This window comes from Equus przewalskii, chromosome 26 (assembly GCF_037783145.1).
Source record: "Equus przewalskii isolate Varuska chromosome 26, EquPr2, whole genome shotgun sequence".
NCBI lineage: Eukaryota > Metazoa > Chordata > Mammalia > Perissodactyla > Equidae > Equus > Equus przewalskii.
This window is the reverse complement of record NC_091856.1, coordinates 28,738,858-28,763,395: the sequence shown is the minus strand read 5'-3', so window position 1 is coordinate 28,763,395 and position 24,538 is coordinate 28,738,858. Positions and strand designations below refer to the sequence as shown.

At 37.1% G+C, this 24,538-nt stretch overlaps 1 protein-coding gene across 4 annotated transcripts in view; it reads left to right on the top strand.

Moving 5' to 3' along the window:
• The window catches only part of SCAI (suppressor of cancer cell invasion), a 143,459-nt gene that overhangs the window by 102,963 nt on the left and 15,958 nt on the right, over positions 1 to 24,538 (top strand). For 3 of the 4 annotated variants that reach the window (XM_070596467.1, XM_070596466.1, XM_070596468.1), the window contains 10 exons: positions 981 to 1,079; positions 1,235 to 1,387; positions 2,584 to 2,685; positions 2,934 to 3,035; positions 3,775 to 3,853; positions 5,771 to 5,870; positions 7,605 to 7,686; positions 19,481 to 19,553; positions 22,994 to 23,167; positions 23,371 to 23,471. In XM_070596467.1, coding sequence (XP_070452568.1) covers positions 981 to 1,079; positions 1,235 to 1,387; positions 2,584 to 2,685; positions 2,934 to 3,035; positions 3,775 to 3,853; positions 5,771 to 5,870; positions 7,605 to 7,686; positions 19,481 to 19,553; positions 22,994 to 23,167; positions 23,371 to 23,471 — 1,065 coding nt within the window. Of the gene's footprint in view, positions 1 to 980; positions 1,080 to 1,234; positions 1,388 to 2,583; positions 2,686 to 2,933; positions 3,036 to 3,774; positions 3,854 to 5,770; positions 5,871 to 7,604; positions 7,687 to 19,480; positions 19,554 to 20,272; positions 20,414 to 22,993; positions 23,168 to 23,370; positions 23,472 to 24,538 lie in introns of all 4 variants that reach the window. The other variant, XR_011533584.1, reaches the window with a different exon arrangement.

Genomic DNA, 24,538 nt, shown 5'->3' with positions numbered 1-24,538 from the left:
TGCAAATGAAAGTTAAAATATTTAGTTTAAGAGAAAATAATTGAAAGGTCAGGTCAAAAAAAGTATATAATGTTTTACAAAGGTATTGTGAATGAATTTTGGTTTTTCCGTCCCTTTAGTATGTCTGCATGTCTCTGTCCTTCATTAACCTGGGTAACTTCATTAACTCAGATAATTAAGAGTTAACTGCATTCAGGATCCACTTAATAACTATAATTGTTGCATCCTGCGTTCTAGTGGCACTCTGTATTCAGTTTGTGGTTTCAATGGCATACTTCTTAATTTTTGGTATTCAAGTATAACATGCTAATTTTGACAAGTCCTTCTCTGTCGTCTTCCACCTCCGGTTGTTAATAAGACTATTTCCAAAAAACAGGATGATATAAATCCAAAGAAAATCAGCTAAACAGTATTTATTTGTAACTGTTACAAGAGTTCTCTTTTCTTTTTCTTTTTTTTTGAGGAAAATCAGCCCTGAGCTAACCATCTGCCAATCCTCCTCTTTTTGCTGAGGAAGACTGGCCCTGAGCTAACATCTGTGCCCATCTTCCTCTACTTTATATGTGGGACGCCTACCACAGCATGGCTTGCCAAGCAGTGCCATGTCCGCACCTGGGATCCGAACCAACGGACCCCAGGCCGCCAAAGCGGAACGTGCACAGTTAACCGCTGCGCCACCAGGCTGGCCCCACAAGAGTTTTCTATTAATAAATTGATAGTTGATAATAGCAGTGAGTAGGCCCGGGTTACTGTGGATCTCTCCGAAGATCTTATTGATGTGTGTCATTCTGGAGTTTTTGATTTTTGAAGCAAATCCATGTAGTTTTCATTCTTTGTTTTGGGCTATAATTGGGACTGTATATTGATAATAATCAAACTTCTTAACTATATCAATTTCTGCCAGGAATATGATACACTATAGCAATCTATTTTTATGTTTTTTTCCATAACCATTTTTCTTTGTGGTATTTTAAAATCAGGAATTGTCCGATGAAATTGAAGATTACACTCACCGCTTTAATACTGAAGATCAGGTGGAATGGAACTTGGTGCTTCAAGAAGTAGCAGCTTTCATTGAGGTCAGTTTTTTGACCAGAAAGGTTCTCATAATGATGGACAAGTAAATGCCTATGTGGTATACATTTTTATCATGTGTATATGTCAAGAGGAAGGAATAATTTCTTATATTGACATTTCATCTTGGCTGTCCATTATTTATTGCTTTTTTCCACAGGCGGACCCCGTAATGGTATTAAATGATGACAACACCATTGTGATCACGTCTAATCGCCTTGCTGAGACAGGAGCCCCATTGCTGGAACAGGGCATGATCGTGGGGCAGTTGTCTCTGGCCGATGCGCTCATTATTGGTAATTGTAATAACCAGGTAAAGAATTGTGGAGGAATTATGCTTAAAATGCACTTGGAAAAATAGTGCTTTTGATTATTACAGAATTATTATTTCCCTGTAAATATCCTAACATCCATTTGTGAGGAAATGGTTAATTAAATTATGCTGTGTCCATATATGGACTATATTACAGACATTTAAATGGTTTAGAAAGAATTTTTAATCACAAAGGAAGATACTTGTGATATGGTAAGAGAAAATAAACTTATTATGGAACTTTGTAAACAGAATTATTTCATATATGTTAAAATGTCTATATACATATATGCGCAGGAAAAAGACTAGCAAGAAACTTACCAATATCATAAAAGATTTATCTCTGAATAGCAGAATTATAGATGATTTTTATTTTCTTTCTTACAACTTTCTAAATCTGTGTATTACTTTTACAATCAGGCAAAAAGTGGGGAGGAATTATTTTTAAGTACATTTGTCAAAAGCAAATTTCAGCTATTTTTTCATGACAGAACAGTCCCATATGATGAGGATTTAATGTACTGGAAATTATGGTATATTGGAAAAGTCACCAGAGAATACGTTTTTAATACGCATTATTTGCACAAATTTAAATTTTGGGTCCTTCCCTTACACCAATCATTTTTGTTAACTTTTTCTAGTTCTCCAATTTTTGCTTTTATAGCCATTAATTTGCAAATTTCTAAATTAAAACATTTTACTGTAAATTAAAATATTGCCTTCCTAAAGTTCTATAGAAGTATTATTCAGAGTAGAAAAGGATACTGTAGTATCATTCTATAGTGCCAAAACATAAGGGACAGGTTATAAAATGTAGGCCATAGCTGTTTTCAGCCTGGCTGTTCTGCCAAAAGTTAGCATATTTTATAGGACCTAATATAGATCTCTGTGTTTACATGACTACTTTTTGTTTGTAAAAATACCTGAGGAAATTGATAGATTGATAGATATATAGATAGATAACGTGATAAAGCAAATATAGAAAAATGTTAATGTTATAGGATCTAGATAATGAGCATACAAGTGTCACTGTATAATTCTTTCAATTTTCTGTCATTTGAAATTTTTCATAATAAAATACTGGAGAATAAAACACCCAGAGTCATAAAGTACACATGAATGTCAAGAGTAATAATACAATTAAAGACTTCAAGGTCTGCGTACCACGTTAACGGTCAGGTTTGTTTTCCTTGCAGGTTAAGTTCAGTGAACTAACTGTTGACATGTTCCGGATGTTACAAGCCCTGGAAAGGGAGCCAATGAATTTAGCTTCCCAGATGAATAAGCCAGGAATGCAGGTGATCTTCTTACATTTGCAGTTTTGCTAACACTCGTGCTGCTCCTGCTCCTCATGGAATGTATGGTTCAGCAAATGCCAGGAGTGCGAATGAAGAATTCTCTTGATGACACATAGGAGAAATAGATGAGTGTAACAGTAATGCTGAGCAAAAACAAGATATTTGATGAAGAGGATAGAAAAAATAAGCATTGATAATTCATCTGTCAAATACAGCTTGTGTGTCTTGTTTTCTGTGTGTAAATATAGGAATCAGCTGACAAGCCTACCAGACGAGAAAACCCCCACAAGTATCTGCTGTACAAACCAACCTTCAGCCAACTCTACACGTTCTTAGCAGCATCTTTTAAGGTATATATGACCCAGTACTTTTTACTGTATGGGGAAAGTGTGCCCTAAGTAGAATCTGAGAGTCACTCTTCTCTTCGAATATCTGAGTCAAGAATTTAGGTAAAACATGAAAACGAAAACTCCCTTTAGAATATCCTAATCATAGCTACTTTTGGAATGGAAATTGCTCGTGATGTTATGAATATTTCTTACCATTAATTAATGAGGATATTGACTATCATTCTCCTTCCTCCAGATTTTTATACTAAACTACTTTAGGCGTAACTACTTTAATGCAGAACTAAAAAACAGGAGCAGGTTGCATAAGCTTATAATATATGCAAACAGCTCTGGGGAACATTTTGGTCATCTGAAGGAGCTATGAGAAGTAGGGACTTCCTCCCAAAGTTTATACAGAGAAAGCCATGCATGGGACTTTGTCTTTTATACCTATAGTAAGGATCTTTACTGCTCCATTTCAAGTTATTCAGAGAACATTCTCTAAATGATGGGGGTTTTGAAGCAGAGAATGTCTTCAAAACTTTTGGCAATGGTTACAGATTATAGATTAGTAATGAATCTTTGCTGTGTAGACAGGTATAAGTTGGAACCAACAAGAGTGACTCTTCTCTTGGAGAAGACAATAATATGTTAAATTAGCTTCTTGTTTTTCCCACTACTTTGTAGTATCGTGAGCTTTAAGTAAAACTGTTATTTTCCCTGTTTGTTGTTTTGTATATGTGATTTTCTTCCATTTCAGGAGCTGCCTGCCAATAGTGTGCTTCTGATTTACCTGTCAGCCACTGGCGTTTTCCCCACAGGTCGTTCTGATAGTGAAGGTACAGTAAAGGAATGCTCCCCATTGTGAGCAGGGCTTGAATTCTCTTCATTTTCTACGAGACAGTGGCCCTTAGCCCACAGACCATCTCAAGCTTCTAGAAAGACTTCCAAATTAGAAACCTGGTCTATTTGTTGAATTGGCAATCTTGTAGATACCCCAGTCTGTTTTATTTGCTGAAATATTGTATGATGAAGTTCACAAATTATCAGCAAATTCACATCCTAAATGCGTACTTTACTGTCCAATTGGCCAAAATCACGTTATATATATGTGTGAAGCCTAGTCATCAGCTTCACATCATTGACTTTTTCTGAGCTTTCACTGCATTAGGGAATCTGGTCAGCGGCTTCATTGGGGCTGAAAGTCTTTGTAGAAATCAGTGCAGTTTTATAACTGTGAAAGTTCAAGTCCTTGTCATGATTTTGTTTTCTGTCCTCTCTTTAGTTTTTATGGATTCAACCTGTAAAATATTGGGATGCTATTTCAGAATTTAAAAAACTGTCCAGAATATATGAAATTGATCAGAAGAGATGAGTAACTTGGATGTAAAATAAGGCAATTAAATCTTTGTTTGGACAAAAAAAAGTTTCTTAAACATCCTTAACATTTCCTCCTCATCTGTTTGTTGAAATCTGCATTCCTTTATACAGTGCATGTCCCTGCCATCTTCCTTGCATGACCTACAAATCCTCTTAAGTGTTCGAATGAAAACAACACAAAATAAATCTCAAAGTCTTTTCATTGAAGTGATTTTTTTAAGGGGTAAAATATAACACAACATTAAAAGTGATGCAAAATTGTGAAATCATGAACTTCTTTAATTTTTTTTGTAATAAAGTTAGTATTTTTATTTATAAATAATTATTTCCATGTCCTATAACATATATACTGTTGAATCATTTTGTGGGCCCCTGCTTAACTTACTGACCTCTTGTTTTACTTACTTTTTTCAAAGTACCGTAGTTACTGAGTGGTCCTTTGAGAGAGGTTATTCTTAACATCCTGCAGTTACTATTCCATGTAGATAAGAGTTGAACTAACTGATAAGTTACTTCAAAGGCTTACTTCAAAACCAGAACTGCAGTGGTTGATATGATAGTAATAATAATGGATTTTTTCACATATGAAATTTGGCAATTCTTTTAAGTTTTGGAAGTTTTTTCTTTCGAGTTTTTGTCAATGGTAATTTTTGAGTTCCACTGAAAATTTTCCCTGGATTTTACAATTAGTGGCTCACTTAAAATTATATTAAAGAAATTATTGGGGCTGGCTCAGTGGTGCAGTGGTTAAGTTCTCATGTTCTGCTTTGGCAGCCTGGGGTTCACTGGTTCTGATCCTGGATGCAGACCTATGCATCGCTTTTCAAGCCATGCTGTGGCAGGTGTCCCACATATAAAGTAGAGGAAGGTGGGCACGGATGCTAGCTCAGGGCCAGTCTTACTCAGCAAAAAAGAGGAGGATTGGCAGTGGGTATTAGCTCAGGGCTCATCTTCCTCAAGAAAAAAAAAAAGGAAAGAAGTTATGAGGACTTCATTCTGCAACTTTCTTAAATTTGTTAAACTTGAGATTTTAATTTTGCTTGAAATATAAAGATCATTTTGAACACCCTGGATCTCCATACCTTTTATTATCCAGAGTAATGGGATGCAGTAAATTCTTATTTCATTTCTCATTATATTCTGTTTGAAGAACTGATGAATAATTAAATGATTTTTTAAAATATTGAAACAGGCAACATGCTGAAGTCATTTAAATACTGCATTAAACTAGACTGTAAATTTTAAAGTAGTTAAAATGTTTTGTAATTGTCTTCCACTGCTATCAATGAGAGATTCACACAATACCTTTGTATTTGAATATCAGATCAATGTTACTCTCCAGTTGAAGTCTAGGATTCTTCCCTTTGTTTTTATAGGTCCTTATGATTTTGGAGGGGTACTTACTAATAGTAACCGGGATATTATAAATGGAGATGCCATCCATAAACGAAATCAATCCCACAAGGAAATGCACTGGTATGTATTCTGGTATCTCCTTCTATTGTTAAAATTATAGTTCTCTCCTAAAATATTAAGTGAAATGGGGACTTTTTTCCTGGTACTAAAAATGTTCCCTCAGACTACCATTGATAACACTTATTTGGATTCCAGCAATATTTCAGGCTCTGACTATACTAGGGAATTAGAATTTTGGGGGGCAAGCCTGGTGGTGCAGCGGTTAAGTGCGCACGTTCTGCTTTGGTGGCCCAGGGTTCGCCGGTTCAGATCCTGGGTGCGGACATGGCACCACTTGGCAAGCCATGCTGTGGTAGGCGTCCCACATATAAAATAGAGGAAGATGGGCACAGATGTTAGCTCAGGGCCAGTCTTCCTCAGCAAAAAGAGGAGGATTGGCAGCAGATGTTAGCTCAGGACTAATCTTCCTCAAAAAAATGAAAAGAATTTTTGGCTGATATTTATTTTTAAAATTTTCATCGAGTTTCTATTATATGTCAGATACCATTCAGTCACTGGGGATATGTCAGTAAAAATTACATTCAAGTTGCAGGAGACTGTAAATATATACATAGATAAACAATATGTCAGGGCATGATACATGTTAACATCAGTACAAACTTTTCAATATAAGGTTCTGTCAGTTTGACAAAGTATAAATGAAGTTGGTTATATGATTTCAAGTAGATTTCATCCAGGACAGTTTGCTCTTTTTCTAAGTATAACTCACAAGTATAATTCACTGCTTGGGCCATTATTGGCTCTAGAATTTCTCTAGCTGAAACATAGCAGTCTGGTTATAAAGGAAACTGGATTGTTTGAAACTGCATTTCTAATAGCCCCTTACATAAAAATCAACTGTTCATCTTAAAGGAAATGGGGAAGGAAGGGCAGAGAGGGAGATGTTTCAAATTATATGTATAATAGTTAACGGTCCCCCAAGCCATATGTTGGTGCTGTCGTTGACCTTAGTTGTAAATGATTTGTATTAAGAAAGTTTGTATTTGAAATATATTTCAAGGTTTGATGACATTGCCTTTTGACACATGATTTTATATATTTATATTGACATTTCCATTAATATTTATACACACACACATTGTCCACTAAGCCATGGGAAGGAGCACGCACACCGAAACTGTGACGTTCTTAAGCAGTGGCTCTCCAACGCGTGTTGCTGGACTTCAGTTCAGTAGATCTTCTGTGCGCCAGAGAATCCATGTTTAACAAGTACCCTGATGATTCTGATGCAGATGTCCAGAGGAGACATAAAGACCAGTAAAAAGGGAGCCCCTGCTTATTGTCTGCAATATTAAGATGTAGCTTGAAATATTAAAAATCTTTAAAATAGAGATAGATTTTGAAAGACTCATTCAAATACAAATCTGGTTGTGTTATTACATCGTATTTTCAAAACGTTCTTAGAAGGAGCTTTTAAATATTAAAGTACCTAAAAGCTGCCTTCTGAGATTTCCATTGGTATATTTACTTCATCTATAAATATGTAGACTTCTTTTTAGCTTGACTATTCTTGAATAATAATAATCTCTGAATATTTTTCCCAAATAAAACTGCTAAGTTGTCTATTCCAGTAAATGCAGTCATTTTTTTGTGTTTTGCTTAATTAATCTTTGTTTTTCTCTCAGTGCTATGATGGGAGGGAGATGTGAGCAGATCACACTGAAGAATAAGATTTCTGAGGCTTCGCGGGTATAGTTATACGATTATTCATTGTCGCTGTTGTTGCTTTCCCAGCCTTCACCCTGGAGACCTCTACCCTTTCACAAGGAAGCCCCTGTTCATCATTGTGGACTCCTCCAATAGCGTTGCGTATAAGGTGAGTTCCGTGAGCGCTGTTGCACGTTACACATTATGGCACCACCCTGAGGTAACCAATCTTAACATGTGCCTTTTATTTTGCTTTATTTTATTTAATTTTACAGTTTGTATTTAGTCTTTCTTTTCTTTTGAGGTTGTGCATGCTAGTCAGGATCTGGTGCTATGACTAGAAACAAGAAGAAAACGCATGAATGGACACTCAGTGGAAAATAATAAATCCTCCTGCAGGAAAAAAAAATTCAAGATTTCCAAGATCTCTGGTGGGAGGTTTATTTTTGTTATCTAACCCAGAATCATTTTCTTTTATAGAGGTAGACGTATATGGGCGAATTTTATTTTCCAGTTTTCAGACTCTTCCCCCTTCTACACACTGAGCTGCTATAGTTTAAGTTAAATTTCCATCCCATGTTATACAGTTACGGTCATTGAATATCGGCATAAATTGTTTTAGATGCACTTAATTTTTTTTTTAATCTGTGACAATAAGTAAAAAAAGATGGGCCCTGAATGCTGAAATAAGTAACAGGGATCTAACTTGAAAAGCCTTTGTTTTATAGTTTGCTATTGAAGCGGTGGTTTTCAATGATTGTACAAAGAATGCCAGCAGTGAAACACTTTGAAGTTGGAAATCACAATTCAAACTATAGGAACTTACAGGAAAATGAAAACAGAATCTTTGAAGTCCTTTGTATGTGGTTGGGAGATTTCATTAGTGAACAATGTGTTCAGAAACATGCTGAGATCTGCCACTTAAAACTGTTTCTGTTGTGAGTGTTCACATAATTAGATGGAGAAGCAAACATTAGTAGGTTTATTTCAAGAGAGTAATGGAAATATCTGGTAGCCAAGAGAGCTGACCCCAAGCATATGTTTCCCATCTAATTTTCATGTTTGGTTTCACTTGTTAAAGTCTGAATTCCAAGAGCATTTAACCCACCCTAAATTTTTCAGCTTATTTCCTGCTACCCATTTTGTCAAGTTTAAGATTACAACTTTTGTTTTTAGGAAAACTAGCTGCGTACTTTCTTAAATTATGTGTGTGATTTTAATCTTTTTGAGGGGGCGGGAGGCTGCTGACGGAAAAGGTTTATTGGCTACCTCAGTTAAACTTGTAAAACCAGAAGAGTCCAGGCATTTTGTATCTTCACAGAATCCGAAAGAAGCATTCTGTCGTTGTCCATGGAGCTGAATCACTTGCTACAGTTTGTGGCAGAATTTGTTGACACGCCAGGTCAAGTGTATTGCTTAATAGAATCTAGCATGCATTTAGAATATTTTAGCCATCTGTTAATTTCTCTCAATTTAATTGGACATTATTTGATACTAGCTTTTATAATCTCAAGAATACCGTTCATTGTATGTGCCTGCTATTTCCAGAGTGCTATTTAGAATGAGTGTTGGATGCTGATTTTAAAAAACGCCATATGCATAATTGGAAATGTATTTACTTAGTTACGTATCAGAATTTAATTCTAGATTTCAATATTCTGACACCCAGGATAACAGTGGAATAGAAGGGTTTTTTTGTTTGTTTGCTTTTGATGGCACATGCAGTATCATCCCCCTAAAAAATTAAATTATCCAGAACATACTGATCTTCAGAAATGAAATGGGGAGCCTGTATGCAATGGGCAAATCAGAGTATGGCACAGACTAGTTTGGTCTTTGTAAAAATTAGTACTATTTAATGCCTCTAAATCAAATATGCAGTTCTCTGTGTTAACATATGAAGGTGTGTGATATTTTCTTTTCCCACAAAGCATGTGTAAAAAGTCTTAAATTACCATTTTGCAAGTTTCTAATGAAAAAGGAGAACTGGGCATCTGATGTATTATTTCTTGAGCACCTACTTTGTTTCATGTGTATGTTTTATGAACATATATGTGTTTTCTAAATGTTGCTTCATTTAGATGCAAGTAACCATGCATATAGTTTAAAACTGTAGTTCTCAGCTCTTTCTCTGCATCAGAAACATTCAGAGACCTTTTCAAAACCGCTTGTACCTGGGCCCCAACTCTGGCGATTCTGACGCGCTTGACCTGGAATGAGTGTCAGGTTAGCAGTATAATTACAGTGTGCTGTCAGGGTGAGAGCCGCTCGGTCAACAGGTTCCACCCAGTGTTACTAAAACAGCAGGCTCCTGCTCTCTTGCCTGACTCCTGTTTGCCTCTTCCCAGAGGCCACCATTTACATATTTTTTAGCTGATTTTTTTGGTATTTAACCACCATTTTTCTAAACAACATACTGGTATTGATATTTCTTGATGCTTCAGTTTTAGCCATTATGTATTGATTTTTCATTATGGAAGAGAAATTCAGCTCTCTTCCCTCTTCCTATCCCCAACTCAGAATTATATCTTTTACATCCTTTTATCCACACAATAGACTTAGATCATAATTTTGATTCACTGAATATTTAGTGCTATTATTAGGACTATAAAATGCTTTTAACAGCTAAGCCACATAGTAACCTTTTTCTCCTAGTTCTATGCAACTTTCTCCTTTTCCTGGAGCAGGTGATTGTCTATCTTTGTTCCCTTGTTTTCTTCTGAGCTTATTACTGGTTCAACCCCAGTCTCCTCAGTAACTGTCTAAATCTTCTTTCAGGTTGTTCAGGTGCGTCAGTCTCTTAATTTTATCTGCTTAATGAGTTATCTCCCAGAGCCACTGCACTGGTGCCCTCTCCACATGCTACACACCTCTCATGCCAGAATCTCTTTCATTATTGTCTTGGGAATTCTTCACTTCTCTTTTGTGTTGGAGCCCGTTCCCTGAATCCTGTGTCTTCCTCTTGGACACTCTTCATTTATTCTCTTATTTTGGTTTATTCTCTCATTTTGGTGTAGTATCTGCTGTAGTAGCTTCCTGGGAAAGGGTGAATGTGAAGTTAAATATTTGAGGTCTTGCACGTCTGCAGATGTCTTTAATTTACCCCCACACTTTAATGATGGTTTTGGTATAGATTAGAAATTATTTCCCTTCAGAATTTGGAAGGCACTGTTTTGCATTGCTTTCTAGCTTCCAGTATTTCTTCAGAGGTACAAAGCATTCTAATTCTGGATTCTTTTATGTGACCTGTTTTCAGTCTTTGGAAGGTTATAGAATCCTCTCTGTGTCCCCAGTGTTTTTCAGCTACTTAACAGTGTGCCCTGGTCTGGGTCTGCTCTTAACCATGGTGCTTGGTGTGTGCTTGGCGAGTCCTTTCAGTCTGGAGACTCTGCCCGTTTTCCTGAGCTGTTCCGTTGATTTCCTCCTCCGTCTTCTCTGTTCTGTCTTTTGAGAATTTTTGCCGTTTATCCAGCGGACCTCCTGGTCTAGTCCTCTGGTTTTCTTGCCCTTTACTTTTCACCTTCTGGTCTTTTTGTTATTTAGGAAATTCCCTTACATTTGTCTTCTAACCCTTTTATTGAGATTTTTTATTTGTTCTCTAGATGTTTCTTTCATAAAGATGTAGATGTACATGTGTGTATAAAACTTACATACATATACATATGTAGTTATCTTGGTTTTTTTATTGCAGTAACATTGGTTTATAACATTATATAAATTTCAGGTGTACATTGCTGTGTAACTTGGTTTTTATCCTAGGTGAAATATCTTCTCTTACCTTTGAGAATATGAGTGATCATTTTTAAAATTCTCCCTGAATGGTACCTGTTTCCTCCATGTTGATTTTTTCTATTTTTGCCTGTATGTTTCTTATTAGAGACTTTCCTCAGAGTATCATAATTTTTGCTCATCTGCTCAGATTTAAGAGTGGAAGCTAGCAAAATGATCAGAATCTCCGAGGTTGTGGATAGGGCTTGTCACACTGAGCTGCTCAGCGTGACAGTCTTGCTGGGCCATTTTGTTCAGTAATCTCTGATGTTGGTATCGTGGTCTGGTCATAGTCACCAGAGCTGACTCAGCCATTCTCCCTGGGATGTAATGGTCTGACTCTCAGTATTATACTGTTTTCTCTAAAGTCTGTGTGTGTTTTTATTTGTATATACATGTATCGTTATGTCCCAAGTGCCTCACACTTAAAAGATTCTTAATAAAATATGTGGAATGGTTAAATGAAGATAGGCACTATTATCCTTATTTTATAGTTGAGGAAACTGCCTATGGAGGTCGAGTATCTTGCCTAATTGGTTCCAGCAGTCTTTCTCATTCCAAAGCCCAAGGTTTTTCCGCACTAGGAAAAGAGGAGCTTTGCGTGCTAGTCTAAGCCTCATTCCAGAGGAGAGTGATTGAAATGCCAAGATCTGTGTCACGAGTGTGGTCCACATTTGGCTTTCAGATTTCCATCAGGGAATAAGCAGGTTGAAGTGGCTTTGTCTGTAGTGATGTCGTACTAGTGGGAGTAAGAAAAATCCCCTAGTCGTTCTGCGATACTTCATCGTGCTTTCTTTTCTTTGGAAGAAGAAAATACTTTGAGTATTTAAATATCTATGACAGAGCTGGATCCCTGCCAGTGAACATGACTTACGCATTTCTCAAAAGAGTTGTATTTATCTAAACAGCCTCGTCCTGAAGTATTTGACTTTAGGCTGCACATTGCTGCGGTCTGTTAAGGCATTCACCTTCATGACAAGGTTACGTAAGAGCTCTTCTGCCAGTTAGCCTCACTCATTCCATTTCTTTCTTGCTACTTTGAAAGACCGTCTTTTTGTTTTTGGCGTTCTGCAATTATACTCTCATACCTCTAGGTTTTGTTTCCTTACATTTAACCTGTTGGGATTAGGTTGGAATTTTTCATTATTGCTGGAAAATTCTCAGCCACTATCTCTTCAGCCGTTGGCTGCACCCCAGCCTCCCTCTCAGCTCCTTCTGGAAGTCTGGTTATGTATATACTTAACATCTCTGACCTCTCTTCTGTTTTTTCTCTTTTTGAGATTTGGATAATTTCTTCTGCTCTATCTTTCAGGTCACAAGTTTTTTCTTTAGCTGTGACTAACTTGCTATTAAATTCATTTATTGAGTTTTATGTTGGCTGTGGCATTTTTCACTTCTAGAAGTTCTGTGTGGTTCTTTTTAAAATAATCCATTGTCCTATTTTCTATTTTCAAGTTTGTTCTTTATTTCTTTAAACTTAATAAGCATACTTATTATTTTTTATCTGTCTGATAATTCTTAGGCTGGAAACCTGGTTTTACTGCTTAAAGATACCCTTTGCTATTTTTGTATCCTTGTATGTTTGATTATCTTTGACTAGTTTCTCCTCGTTATCCTTGAAGTTGTTTGTAAGAGATTCACTAAGCCCTAGAATGAAGGTGCTTTCATCCACAGAGGCTCTGCATTTGCTTCTGCTGGACACCTGGGGGCACCGCCATTTCAGGACCATGTTTTAGGGATTATGTAGGTGGTATGAATTTGGGGTACAAACATGCACAAGGGGTGGCTTATAGTTACAACCCTCAGGAACTGTTTGCTGGTTTTGTTTCGCTGTCTCTGCTCAGCATCAAGCAAATGTCCCTTGCGGCCCCTGAGGGAATGGGCGTGGAGGGGAGGAAGCTGTGAAGTTGGGTTTGGTTCATCCTTACACTCTACTGGTAGCCCTGTGGGATTCCAATTTACCAGGGGCAGTTTTCCTTAGACCCTTATCTTAGGCAGACACTGAACTCTGATTTCTGTCCCCTTCTCCTGGATAAGGTCTTTAAAACCTAAATTCATGTTGCTCCATTTCCTCAGGGCAAAAGAAGTCAGGAGTCAGTTTATGTTCTCAGTCCTGTGTGTTGGTTTTTCCTCATCTCTCTGACCTCCTATGGCTGGAGTGCCCTGGGCTCAACCCTTCCTTTTCTTTTCCAGCTACAACTGAATCCCTTTGTGCCCTACTGTAGTTTCATGACTATCATGAAAGTTTAATTACTATCTCTGTGTTGACAATTTCCAAATTTATGTCTCAATCCCAGACCTCTCTCTGCTACTCCACACTCAAATATAATCTGCCTATTCCACATCTGTAATTGGTAATTCTAATAGAGATTGCAAAGTTAGCATGCCCAAGACAGAATTCCTAGACTTCTTCCACCTCCGGCTTTCCCCGTTTCAGTTAATGGCCATTATCCTTTCGTAGTTGCCCCAGAAGAGATCCTTGGTTTCATACTTGACTCCTCTTTCCCTCACACCTCACATCCATTTCCGGAAATCCTCTTGGTTATAACTAATAGATCCAGAATCTTACCACCTCCACTGCCATCACCCTGGTCCATGCCGCCTCGTCTCTCACCTGAATGGTTGCGGTACCTTCCTAACTAGTCTTCCTCCTGCTCTCACTCCCCACAGAGTGTGCCTGTAAGTCAGATCATGTCACTTCTCTACTCAAAATCTCCACAGTTTCCTTATCTCACTCTGAGTAAAGGCTTTATCTGCCCTCATACACCTCCTCCCTCCCCTCAAATGCATCGCTAATCTTCTCTCTTGCCAGTCTCTCTGTCAGTCAGTTCTATTCAGCCACATTGATCTTGCTGTTCCTCAGATGTACCTGGTAGTCTTCTGCTTAGCATATTTGTATTCTGTTCTCCCTGCCTTGAATCCTCTTCCAAAGATACCCACATTGTTCTTCAGGTGTTTGATCAACTGAAGCCTCTTGGTAGGCTCTTCCCTCATTGCCCTATTTAAAACTAGATGCCTCTCCAGCACTCTTTATCTACCTTTATTACTTTATTTTTCTTAATAGTCTATAGTTAGCTTCTGTATAGTTCCATGTGCTGTTCTAAGTACTTTGCAAGTACTTAATCACATATTTAATCCTCTCACAACTCAATATGTTACTTTTATTATCCCCATTTTACTGATAAGAAAACCAAGGCACAAAAAATTTAAGTAATTTGTCCAGGGTCACACACACACCTGGTAGGTGGCTGAGTTGGGAATTAAACACAATCTCATTGTAAAGTCTGTGCTGCTAACCATACTTTATTCTGTGTTTCCATATGCAGCATTTGTCACTTTTTATGGTATTATATTACTTCCTTACTTTGTTCACTGTGGGTCTCTACCTGTCACTTCTGTCCCCATCTAAATGTCAGCTCCAGGAAGACAGAGTTTTTTCTTTTATCTGTTTTGTTTACTGCTGTATCCCTGGTACCTGGAACAACGTCTAGTCTCTAGGTTCAATGAGTATTTATTGAAGAAAAGGACATTATGTACTGCTTTAGAGTGGTAAGATGTTTGAAAGTCTCAGTTACATAGATAATTTCGTGGGAGAAAAAAATCTAATGGCCATAAGAAGGAGATCTGAAGAGCCCAATCATACGATATGAAATAGAAGAAAATGATCAAAGTAATCTCCTCTTCCCCACAAGAATGGCTCCAGCCTTTCTGGGTTTCCCAGTAAATACTTGGAAACTTTTAGAGTCAAGTACACAATTCCAGAGCAATGAAAAAGATCAGAACTATCCAGTTCATTCTATAGCAATTAGGCCACAAGACACTTGTATGACCTTGAGCATGTCTGGTCTTTTCTGAGCCTCTTTTTTCCTTTTCCGTAAAGTAAGTTGGCAATACTGAGCCCATAGGATTGTTAAGATTACAGGTTAGGATCTAAGAAGCCAGGATAGTCCCTAGAAAGTAGTTAGCGCTCAGTAAATGATAGGAGTTATTATGATAGTGACACTATTTCAAGACAAAAATAGCACACCAAAGAAAACTTTACTCCAGATTAGTTTATAATTGTAGATTAGAAAAATTTAAATAAAATACTAGTAAAATAGACCTATTGGTAGAATAATCTACCAAAAGAGTTTCCCTGAATCATGCATGAAGGTTAAATCAATCAATATTGAAAATCAATCAATATTGTATACTATGTCAATAGGATAAATAAGAAAATCACATGCTTATCTTGATGGTCATTTTGTAAAATCTAATAAAATTCATTACTAATTCTTAACAGAAAAAAAGCTCAGCCTGTGATAAAGAGCTTCTGTGTTAAGTAGCCAACTTTGTACTTAGAGAAACACTAAAAGTACTTTTTTTGTTTGTTTGTTTGTTTTTTAAAGATTTTATTTTTTTCCTTTTTCTCCCCAAAGCCCCCCAGTACCTAGTTGTATATTCTTTGTTGTGGGTCCTTTTTAGTTGTGGCATGTGGGACGCTGCCTCAGCGTGGTTTGATGAGCAGTGCATGTCCGCGCCCAGGATTCGAACCAACGAAACACTGGGCCGCCTGCAGCGGAGCGTGCGAACTTAACCACTTGGCCACGGGGCCAGCCCCACAATAAAAGTATTCTTAATTAAAATAACCAAGAAAAAGAGGCTGCCTGCTGTTGTCATTGTGATTATTCTTGTTTTAGTCTTGACCAGAATTTTGTAACATTCTCCAAATGCAACAATAAAAAAGGGTTGTCCAGACTAGGAAGTGGTGTAAATATTGGAAAGAGAGAGATAAAAATATTGTAGATGATATGATTTTATATTTAGAAAATCAAAAGTAATCACAGAAAAACTAATAATATGAATACAAATTCAGCAAAGTAGTTAGATATGGGGTGAATATATAAAAATCTGTAACAATCTTATATATGAGGTATAACAAGTTAAAATATCTTCGCTTTATGTTCCATTTACATACATTTGCCTTCATTTTTCCTAAACATAATAGCATTGAATCATAATCTACATATGGGGGCAATTATGAGACATTTCCAAAAACTTGGCAAATAAAGAAAATAAGATTATCCTATGGGAGTTAAACTATAAAATTAATTACTGAATGGGTCACAACAGAGACATGTGAAGCATCCTAAAAGAAACTATTTCTCAGGCCTAAAATTTAAATATAATCTGATAGAAGGGAAGCAGAGGTCCCCAAGATCACCCCCAAGTTCAGTGATTAACTAGGAAGGCTCATAATTCTCAGCATACAGGCATATTCACTACTAAGAATTATTACAGTAAAAGGATACAGAGCAAAATCAGCAAAGGAAAAAGGCACATGGGGTGAAGTCCAGAGGAGAGCGGGTGCAGACTTTCAAGAGTCTCTCCCAGTGAACCTGCACAGGATGAACTTAATTCCCCCAGTAACAAGTGAGACACGAATGAAATGTCTGCCAGGGAAGCTCACTAGGGACTCAGTGCCCAGGGTTTTTACTGGGGACTGATCACGCCTACATCCTCTGCCTGGCGCATACCAAAATGCCGTTCTCCTGGAAGGAAAGCAGGTGTTTAGCATAAACCATCTTGTTTGCACAGTCTAGGCAACATGAGCCACTCTTACCAGTTCTGCTAATGGTGGGAACCCTCCCCAAATCAATTCTCAGAAGCCAGCTAAGGGCCAGCCTTGTAAGCAAGCCTTTCAAAGAATAGTGGACCTGTTATACTAACTCTTTCTAAATAGTATTAAAAAAGAGAGAGAAAGAGAGGTTGGTCAGCAAGGGAAGCAAAGAAGGAGGAGACCTTGGGACATAAATAACAGTGATGTCCATTATAGCACTCTCCAAGAGCTGAGCGTCACGGCAGGGATCCAGAAGGCATCTCTGCGGGATGGGAGAACACCTCCAGCTGCCTTATCTGAAGCATGCTCTTTAGTATCATTCAACTTACTCCCTTTGTTTTGATTACAAGAAATTTCTAATTTATCTTAATTATTTGTTTAATTTTTTGTATTGATATTATATTTAAAAATCAAAAATGCATATTGTGAAATCTCTTCATCCTTCCAGTCCCAATTCGCTCAGGTACTCTCTGTCCGTATACGTAATCACTGTTGTCTGTTCCTTGTTTATCCTTCTATAGATTATTTAAAAATGCATATATGAGCCAAAACAAATATATAGTCTCTAGTCTTCTTAACTATATAAATAGTAGTAGCATGCTACGCACACTGTTCTGTATCTTACTTTTTTTTCGCTTAATAAGAAATGTTGGTGGTCTTTCCATATCCATTCGTAAATAACTTCCTCATTCTTTTTTTTAATAGCTGCATAGTATTCCATTGTATGCCTGTGCCATAATTTATTCTGCCAATCCCTTATTGCTGATCATTGGTTGTTTCCAGTCCTTTACTGTTACTAATAATGCAAAAGGAATAACTTTGGACTTATGTTATTTAACAGGTTTGAGGGTATATCTGTGGGGCAAATTCCTAGTTGTGGAATTGCTGTTGTTAATGGAATATGCATTGAGATTTAATAGATAATGCCAAAATGTCTTCTAAAGAGTTTGTACGAGCGTTTACTCCTACTCTCTAGATATGAGTGTTTGTTTCCCCATGTTTTTGCCAATGGTGTATATACTCAAACTTTTGGAAATTTTGCTGAACTGATAGGTTTAAACATGGTATTTTGGTGTAGCTTTGATTTTATTTCTCTTATTATCAGTAAAGTTGAGCATCTTTTCATGTATTTGAGCCAATTATGTTCCCTTTTCTGTGAATTCCCCTGTTATCTTTCACTCATTTCTCTGTTAGGTGACTGGTCTTTTTCTTATTAATTTGGAGAATCTCTTTCTATACTAAGGATATTAATCCTTTGTAATATGAGCTGCAAATATTTTCCCCAGTTCATCATTTAGCTTTTGATTTAGTTTGTGCTATATTTTATTTACTATGCCTAAGCCTTTGATTTTTGTAACTGGGTTTATTAATCCTAATCATAATAGTTAGGAAGATCTCCTTGGTTACAAAAATAACCTTTATTTTCTTTCGGCACTTTTATTGTTTAATTTTTTTACACAAATCTTTTATATATTGGGTATTTATCCTAGTGAATGGTATGAGGTATGGATCCAACTTTTTTTTCTAGATTGCTATCCAGTTTTTCCCACCAATTTGAACTGTCATCTTTGCATATATACTCAAGTCCTATCTGCTTCGGGGTCTAATTCTAGACTCTTCATTCTCTTCCATTGATCTTCCGCCTCCTCAGTGCCACACATTTTTAATCACTGAGGCTGTAAAGTCTGTCTTAATATCTGATGAGTCTAGTTCCCCTTCTTTGCTCTTCTTTTTCAGGGTTTTCCTGGCCAATCTACTTTTTCCATATGAACTTTAGAATTATTTTTTTCAGTTGCAGGGAAGAGCCTGTGGCCATTTTTATTGAGGTTGCTTTACATTTTAATAAACGGATGTAACGATATCTTTCAAATGGGCTCCTAAGAACATAGTATATTTTTCCGTTTGCTCAAGTCTTCATTTTTATCATTCAGAAGTGTTTTTAAGTTATTTTTGCTTTTTTTTCACTTCTTATTAAGTTTACTCCCAGGAGTTTTATCTTTCTTGTTGTCTTACCAGTTTGTGATTCTTGCTTCCTATGTAGATCTGCATTTGGGGAAAGGATATCCTTATCATGCAAAGGGTATTCTGGTTTGACTGTCAGTTTAATTCTCACTGTAAATGAAGGCATTGGCATTCTAGATTTATATGTCACTGCATGTGAGCAGTTAATATGATCCACAATGAGAGATTAATCCAATCTTCACATACAAGTAAGTCAGGTTCCAGAGCCTATGAGACTGAGAGCCAGATCCTAGATCTTGGAAAATTCACCCTTGTAAATACTAGTCTATGTTGCCCAATGGGGTGGCCTCTTGGTAGACAGCCAGGTGACCTCTCCCTGTGACACTGCAACCGTGTATATGCCTTTATTTAAAAAAGCAATAATTCACTTGGCAAACTTCACTATTTTAAGAAAGCCTCTTACACATGGTAGTTAGATATGAATGGCAGTCTCTTCAGCTGTTGCAGATGTTTCTGCATCCGTTTGTGAGTATAAGGGCCCATTTTATACACTAATGATGTGCTTTGGGAAATTAGTGAGTAACTATCTTTGGTCAAATCTTTAATGAAAGTTTTAAATTCTTATATATTACAGAATTTCACAAACTTATTTGGACAGCCACTAGTCTGCTTGCTTTCTCCTACAGCATATCCAAAAGCTTTACAAGGTATGTTCTGTTATTACCTGTTACATCTGTAGGTTGTAAATAAACACTGTCTACATTTTGAATAATATTGATCTTTGTCTCCCCAACTCATAATGATCACATGTGGATTTATAGTGTTTAATGTGGCAGCTGTCAATCTGAAATAAACCCATAAGTCTTGCCAACATCCAGACTTGTTTAATATGCTACCATTGGGCCTTGAGATAATTCTAAAAGAAGTAATAAATCATCCCTGAGAAAGGGGCGGTTTTGGTCCCTTGCTGTTGGGGAACTCACGATTTGTGAACGTGTTTTGCAGATGTTTGTTTTGGTGTGCTCATCATCATCTGTGTAGCGTGATTTCCTATATCTCTGGCTACATATTTTAGGCATCTTTTAAGAGTGTAAGATTTCTGGTCTAGAAAATGTTTCAGCCTATATCTAAGAGTTAGATAACCTGGCACAACTTAAAGGGTTTCTTTTATGCACATTGTTAGCTTATATTTTTTAAATAAAAGAAACTCTTCTCAGTGGGCCAGAGAGACAGGTCAGTGTTTGGGCCATTTCTCAGATGGCTGAGAAATGAAAGACTTTTTGTCTTGAGTAATTTGTCCTTAATAAGCAACACATAAGACCTGATTCTAACCCGCAGTCATTAAGTTAGGTGAAATACTAAACAAACCTTGACGCTGTTTTGGCAGTCCTTGTCACTGTTTCACTATCTCCCTGACTGTGAATAGTGCGGTGTCTCTATGGGAGATGGCATTTTACTGCTACTCCCCAGCCAGAAGTCCTGTCTGCTGACATAGTTTGACACAGGAAGTGATGGTCAGCATTCGAATGCCTGACAGAAGCTGGAGGCTTTTCACCGTTGTTTTAAGGTAAGTTCTGCTATCTAACAGGGAAAAACATGTAGAAATATTAAGTTCATGTATCCAACAGTCAAATTACTAAGGGATAGAACTTACCTTCAAACAACGGTAAAATTCTCCTGCTTTGAGGACTTTGTTAACCTGTTTCTTATTATTTCTAGAGAAATGTAACCCCTTCCAATTACCTGAGAGTACTTTTTTGCTATCCGTTTGTCCCTTCAAGATGCAGCTTTATTTAAAATTGCATGGTCTAATTGATTAATAGACCCGTTAAAGGCTTTAGTGAGTAGAGAGTAAAAACACAGACTCTGGAGGCAAACTGATTGAATTTGAATCCCAACTCAGCCACTTACTAGTTGTATGACTTTGGGAAGTTACTTAGCCACTCTGTGCCTCAGTTGCTTTCCTATCAAATGAAGATAATAATAGTACCTACCTCATTAAATAATTCTAGGTATATTGTAAATATTTACTATGTGCTAACATCATTATTAACTCAGTTAATTGTAATTTTTCCTTAACATTTTTCAGTTCAATATCTTATCTTTTGTGCTATAAAGCTTACATTTGCCCTGTTTGGGCACAAAACTAGCAGATACCTAAGTAGTATTTGGAATGTTAAATTTGTTCCTGTACCTCTGGTATCTAAAGTCTACAGTTCTCTCTTTAACCAAGAATTACTTCATTCACTCAACAAACATTTATTCAACATTTATTTGTCAAGTACTATGCTAGGCACTGGAGATAACACTGACCACACAAATGCAGTTATATTTCTCACAGAGCCAAATGTCCGGTAGAAGATAGAGACAGCCTAACAGGCAACTAACTACTGTAGGTGCTATTAGTGTTTCATAGCAGGAAGCACATGGAAGATGTAAGACGAACTCTTAACCAGCCGTTGAGGGTGAAGAAAGTGGATGAAATGATGTCTAAAGTGGAGTTGGAGGATACACAGAATTAGATGGGGATGGGAAATGGTTGAACAAGAGTGTTCTAGCAGAGAGAGAGTGTGTGAGCCCTGAGATAGGAGCTCTGAGATGAGAGAGTTTGTGGAACATTTAGAAAAATTAAAGCAGTTCCTGCTAGTTAAAGGGTAGAGTCTGGGATTGTGTGACTGAATTACGAAAAACCTTCTAAGATTTGTTAAGAGATTTAAATGGAGGACAATGGAGTGCCATCAAAAGATTTTAAACAGAGGAGTTGCATGAAGGAGGATTCAGTTAACCTTGTGAGGAATGAATTGGAGAGAGCCTTGATGGAAATAGGGAGGTGGTGGGGGCCAGAACCAGGACTAGTTAGTTAGCTTCAAAAGATGCTCAGTCAAGAGAACCAACAGAATCTGGTGGTGGACTGGATGTGAGGGAATAAGGGAGAGGAAGGAGGCAGGTATGGACTCCAGGTTTCTAGCTGAGGTGCTGGTAGAAACAATGGTACTGGATAAGAGGCAGACTTGTGAGAGAACAAAAGGGGAAAGAATTTGCTTTCAATTTTGGACATGTTCAGGTTGAGGTTACCTTTGAGAGGTAGGTTGAATATGGTAGTCTAGAGCAACTCTGTCCGATAGAAATGTAATGGGAGTCACATATGTAATTTTAAGTTTGGTGGGTGTTGTTTTTTGTTTTTTTTTTTTTTGAGAAAGATTAGCCCTGAGCTAACTACTGCCAATCCTCCTCTTTTTTTGCTGAGAAAGGCTGGTCCTGAGCTAACATCCATGCCCACTTGCCTCTACTTTATACATGGGACGCCTACCACAGCATGGCTTTTGCCAAGTGGTGCCATGTCTGCACCCGGGATCTGAACCGGCGAACCCTGGGCCACCGAGAAGCGGAACATGGGAACTTAACTGCTGCACCACTGGGCCAGCCCCAATTTTAAGTTTTCTGGTAGCCACACTAGAAAAAAGTAGAAATAGGTGAAATTAATGTTAACAATATATCTTTTTGTACTAAGGCTTTGAAATCCCATATTTTTTTACACTTCACAGTTTGTCTCAATTTGGACCAGTCACATTTTAAGTGTCCAGCAGCTGCCATAGGACAGCACAGTTGTCAACCTGAGGTGCTCAATCTAGGCTGCAGAAGGGGAACTGGGAATCAGTGGGCACATAAAGGATAACCAAAATTATGGGAGTAGGTGCGATCGGCAGTGTGTAGGGCCAAAGAAAAGAAAGAACATATTGGTATTTAAGGCATAGGCAGAGAAAGAGCAACTAACAAAGGAGAATGAGAAAGATTGGCAATTCTAGTCATTGTCATGGAATCCTATCACAAACAGCCCATGATCCAGCACTTGCCATATTTGGATGAAATTTGTAAGTTACAGGGGAAAAGGCAAAGGAATATGTTCATTTTCCATTTCTCTTAAGTTTACTAGGCTCTATCTTAAGGTGGTTCAGCACAAAGCAACGTACCTGGGGTGTGTTTTTGTAGTTCCATGCAGAATTTACTTTGTTGAATTATGATTTAATGATCTAGCCTTAATTTTATACATTATCAGTATATTAAAATGTTCCTCAAATGCATCTCTTATCTTTTGCAAAAGTGTTGTGTCTCTCTCTCTCTATATAAAACATGTTTGTTATTACAGATCAGTCTCAACGAGGTAGCCTCTTCACTCTCTTTTTGAACAATCCTCTAATGGCCTTCCTATTTGTCTCTGGATTGTCAAGCATGCGTAGAGGCCTGTGGGAAAAGTGTCAAGAATATCTTCGAAAAATCAACCGCGATATTGCCCAGCTTCTGACCCATTCACGTTCAATAGGTACCCTACTAATCTAACTGCACACTTAACAGAGTGTACTATGATGATTTAAAGTGGTTTAAAATTGTTTAAATTGTTTGAATTTTTAAAGGTATTTTGTTGAAGGCAGGAACGTTGAGAAGGTTTTCCTGAACTTTTCTTTCCCTTTGAAATGTATTTTCCATTTAAGCATCCTTTTACTGTCACTTTTCTCCTCTTTGCAGATCAGGCATTTCTCCAGTTTTTTGGAGATGAATTTCTTCGCTTGCTTCTCACAAGATTTATCTTTTGTTCAGCCACCATGAGGATGCACAAGATTTTTCGGGTAGGCAAAGAATGTTATTAAAGACCAGTTTTACCATTTTAAGTATTTAAGAACCATGTATTATATTTTACCTGTATTAAAGTTTGAATAGATCCAAAATAATATTCACAAATTAAAATGTAAGGCATGAAGATGAACAATATAAGGCAAATCTGAGTACCTACCACCCAGTTTAAGAAGTAAAATATTTTAGTTATCTTTGAGGCCCCTCTGTGTATCCTTCCTAATCCTGTCTCCCTCTCAAATGAAACTAAAATCCTGAATTTTATAATTATTATTTGCTTTCTTTACAGTTTTGTCACATGTGTTTGTATTCCTACACAACATATTGATGGATTCATATTGTATGCATTCTTCTACAACTTGCTTTTTTTCACTCACTGTTACATTCCTGAGATTGAGCTATGCTGACTGACTGTAGCTTTCATTCATTTGTTTTCACTGCTATATAGGAGTCCATTGTTTGACTATATATCACAAATTGCTCATCCATTCTACTGATAATAGACGTTTAGGTTATTTCCAGTTTTTTATTATTATAAACAATGCCTCTGTGAAATCTTCTATCAGTTTCCTGGTACATGTATATAAGGTCTTCTCTGGGGAGTGTACCTAATGGTGGAATTGTGAGGTCAGAGGATATAGGCATATTCAGCTTTACTGGATAATGCCAGACTGTTTTGCAAAGTGGTCATATCACTTTTTACTTGCACCAGCAGTGTGTAAGAGTTGCTAGGCTCTAATCCTTGTCGCACTTGTTTCAGTCATACTTATGTTTCCTGTGAATCTGGTGGGTGTAAAGTAGTAGCCCATTGTGGTTTAATTTTCATTTCCAGCATTGCTGTTGAGGTTGAGCAGCTTTTCATATGTGTTATTGTGTTCCTTGTGAAGAGTGTGCTTGAGTCTTTTGTCTGTTTTGCTCTTAAGTAGTTGGTTTCTTTCTGAATATTCATGTGTTCATAACGCTGTTCATTGAGGTTTTAACAATTTTAGCCATTGTATTTTTTACTTCTATAAGTAACATTGGGTTCTTTTTCAAATATACCTCAACTTTTTTTTTTTTTAAA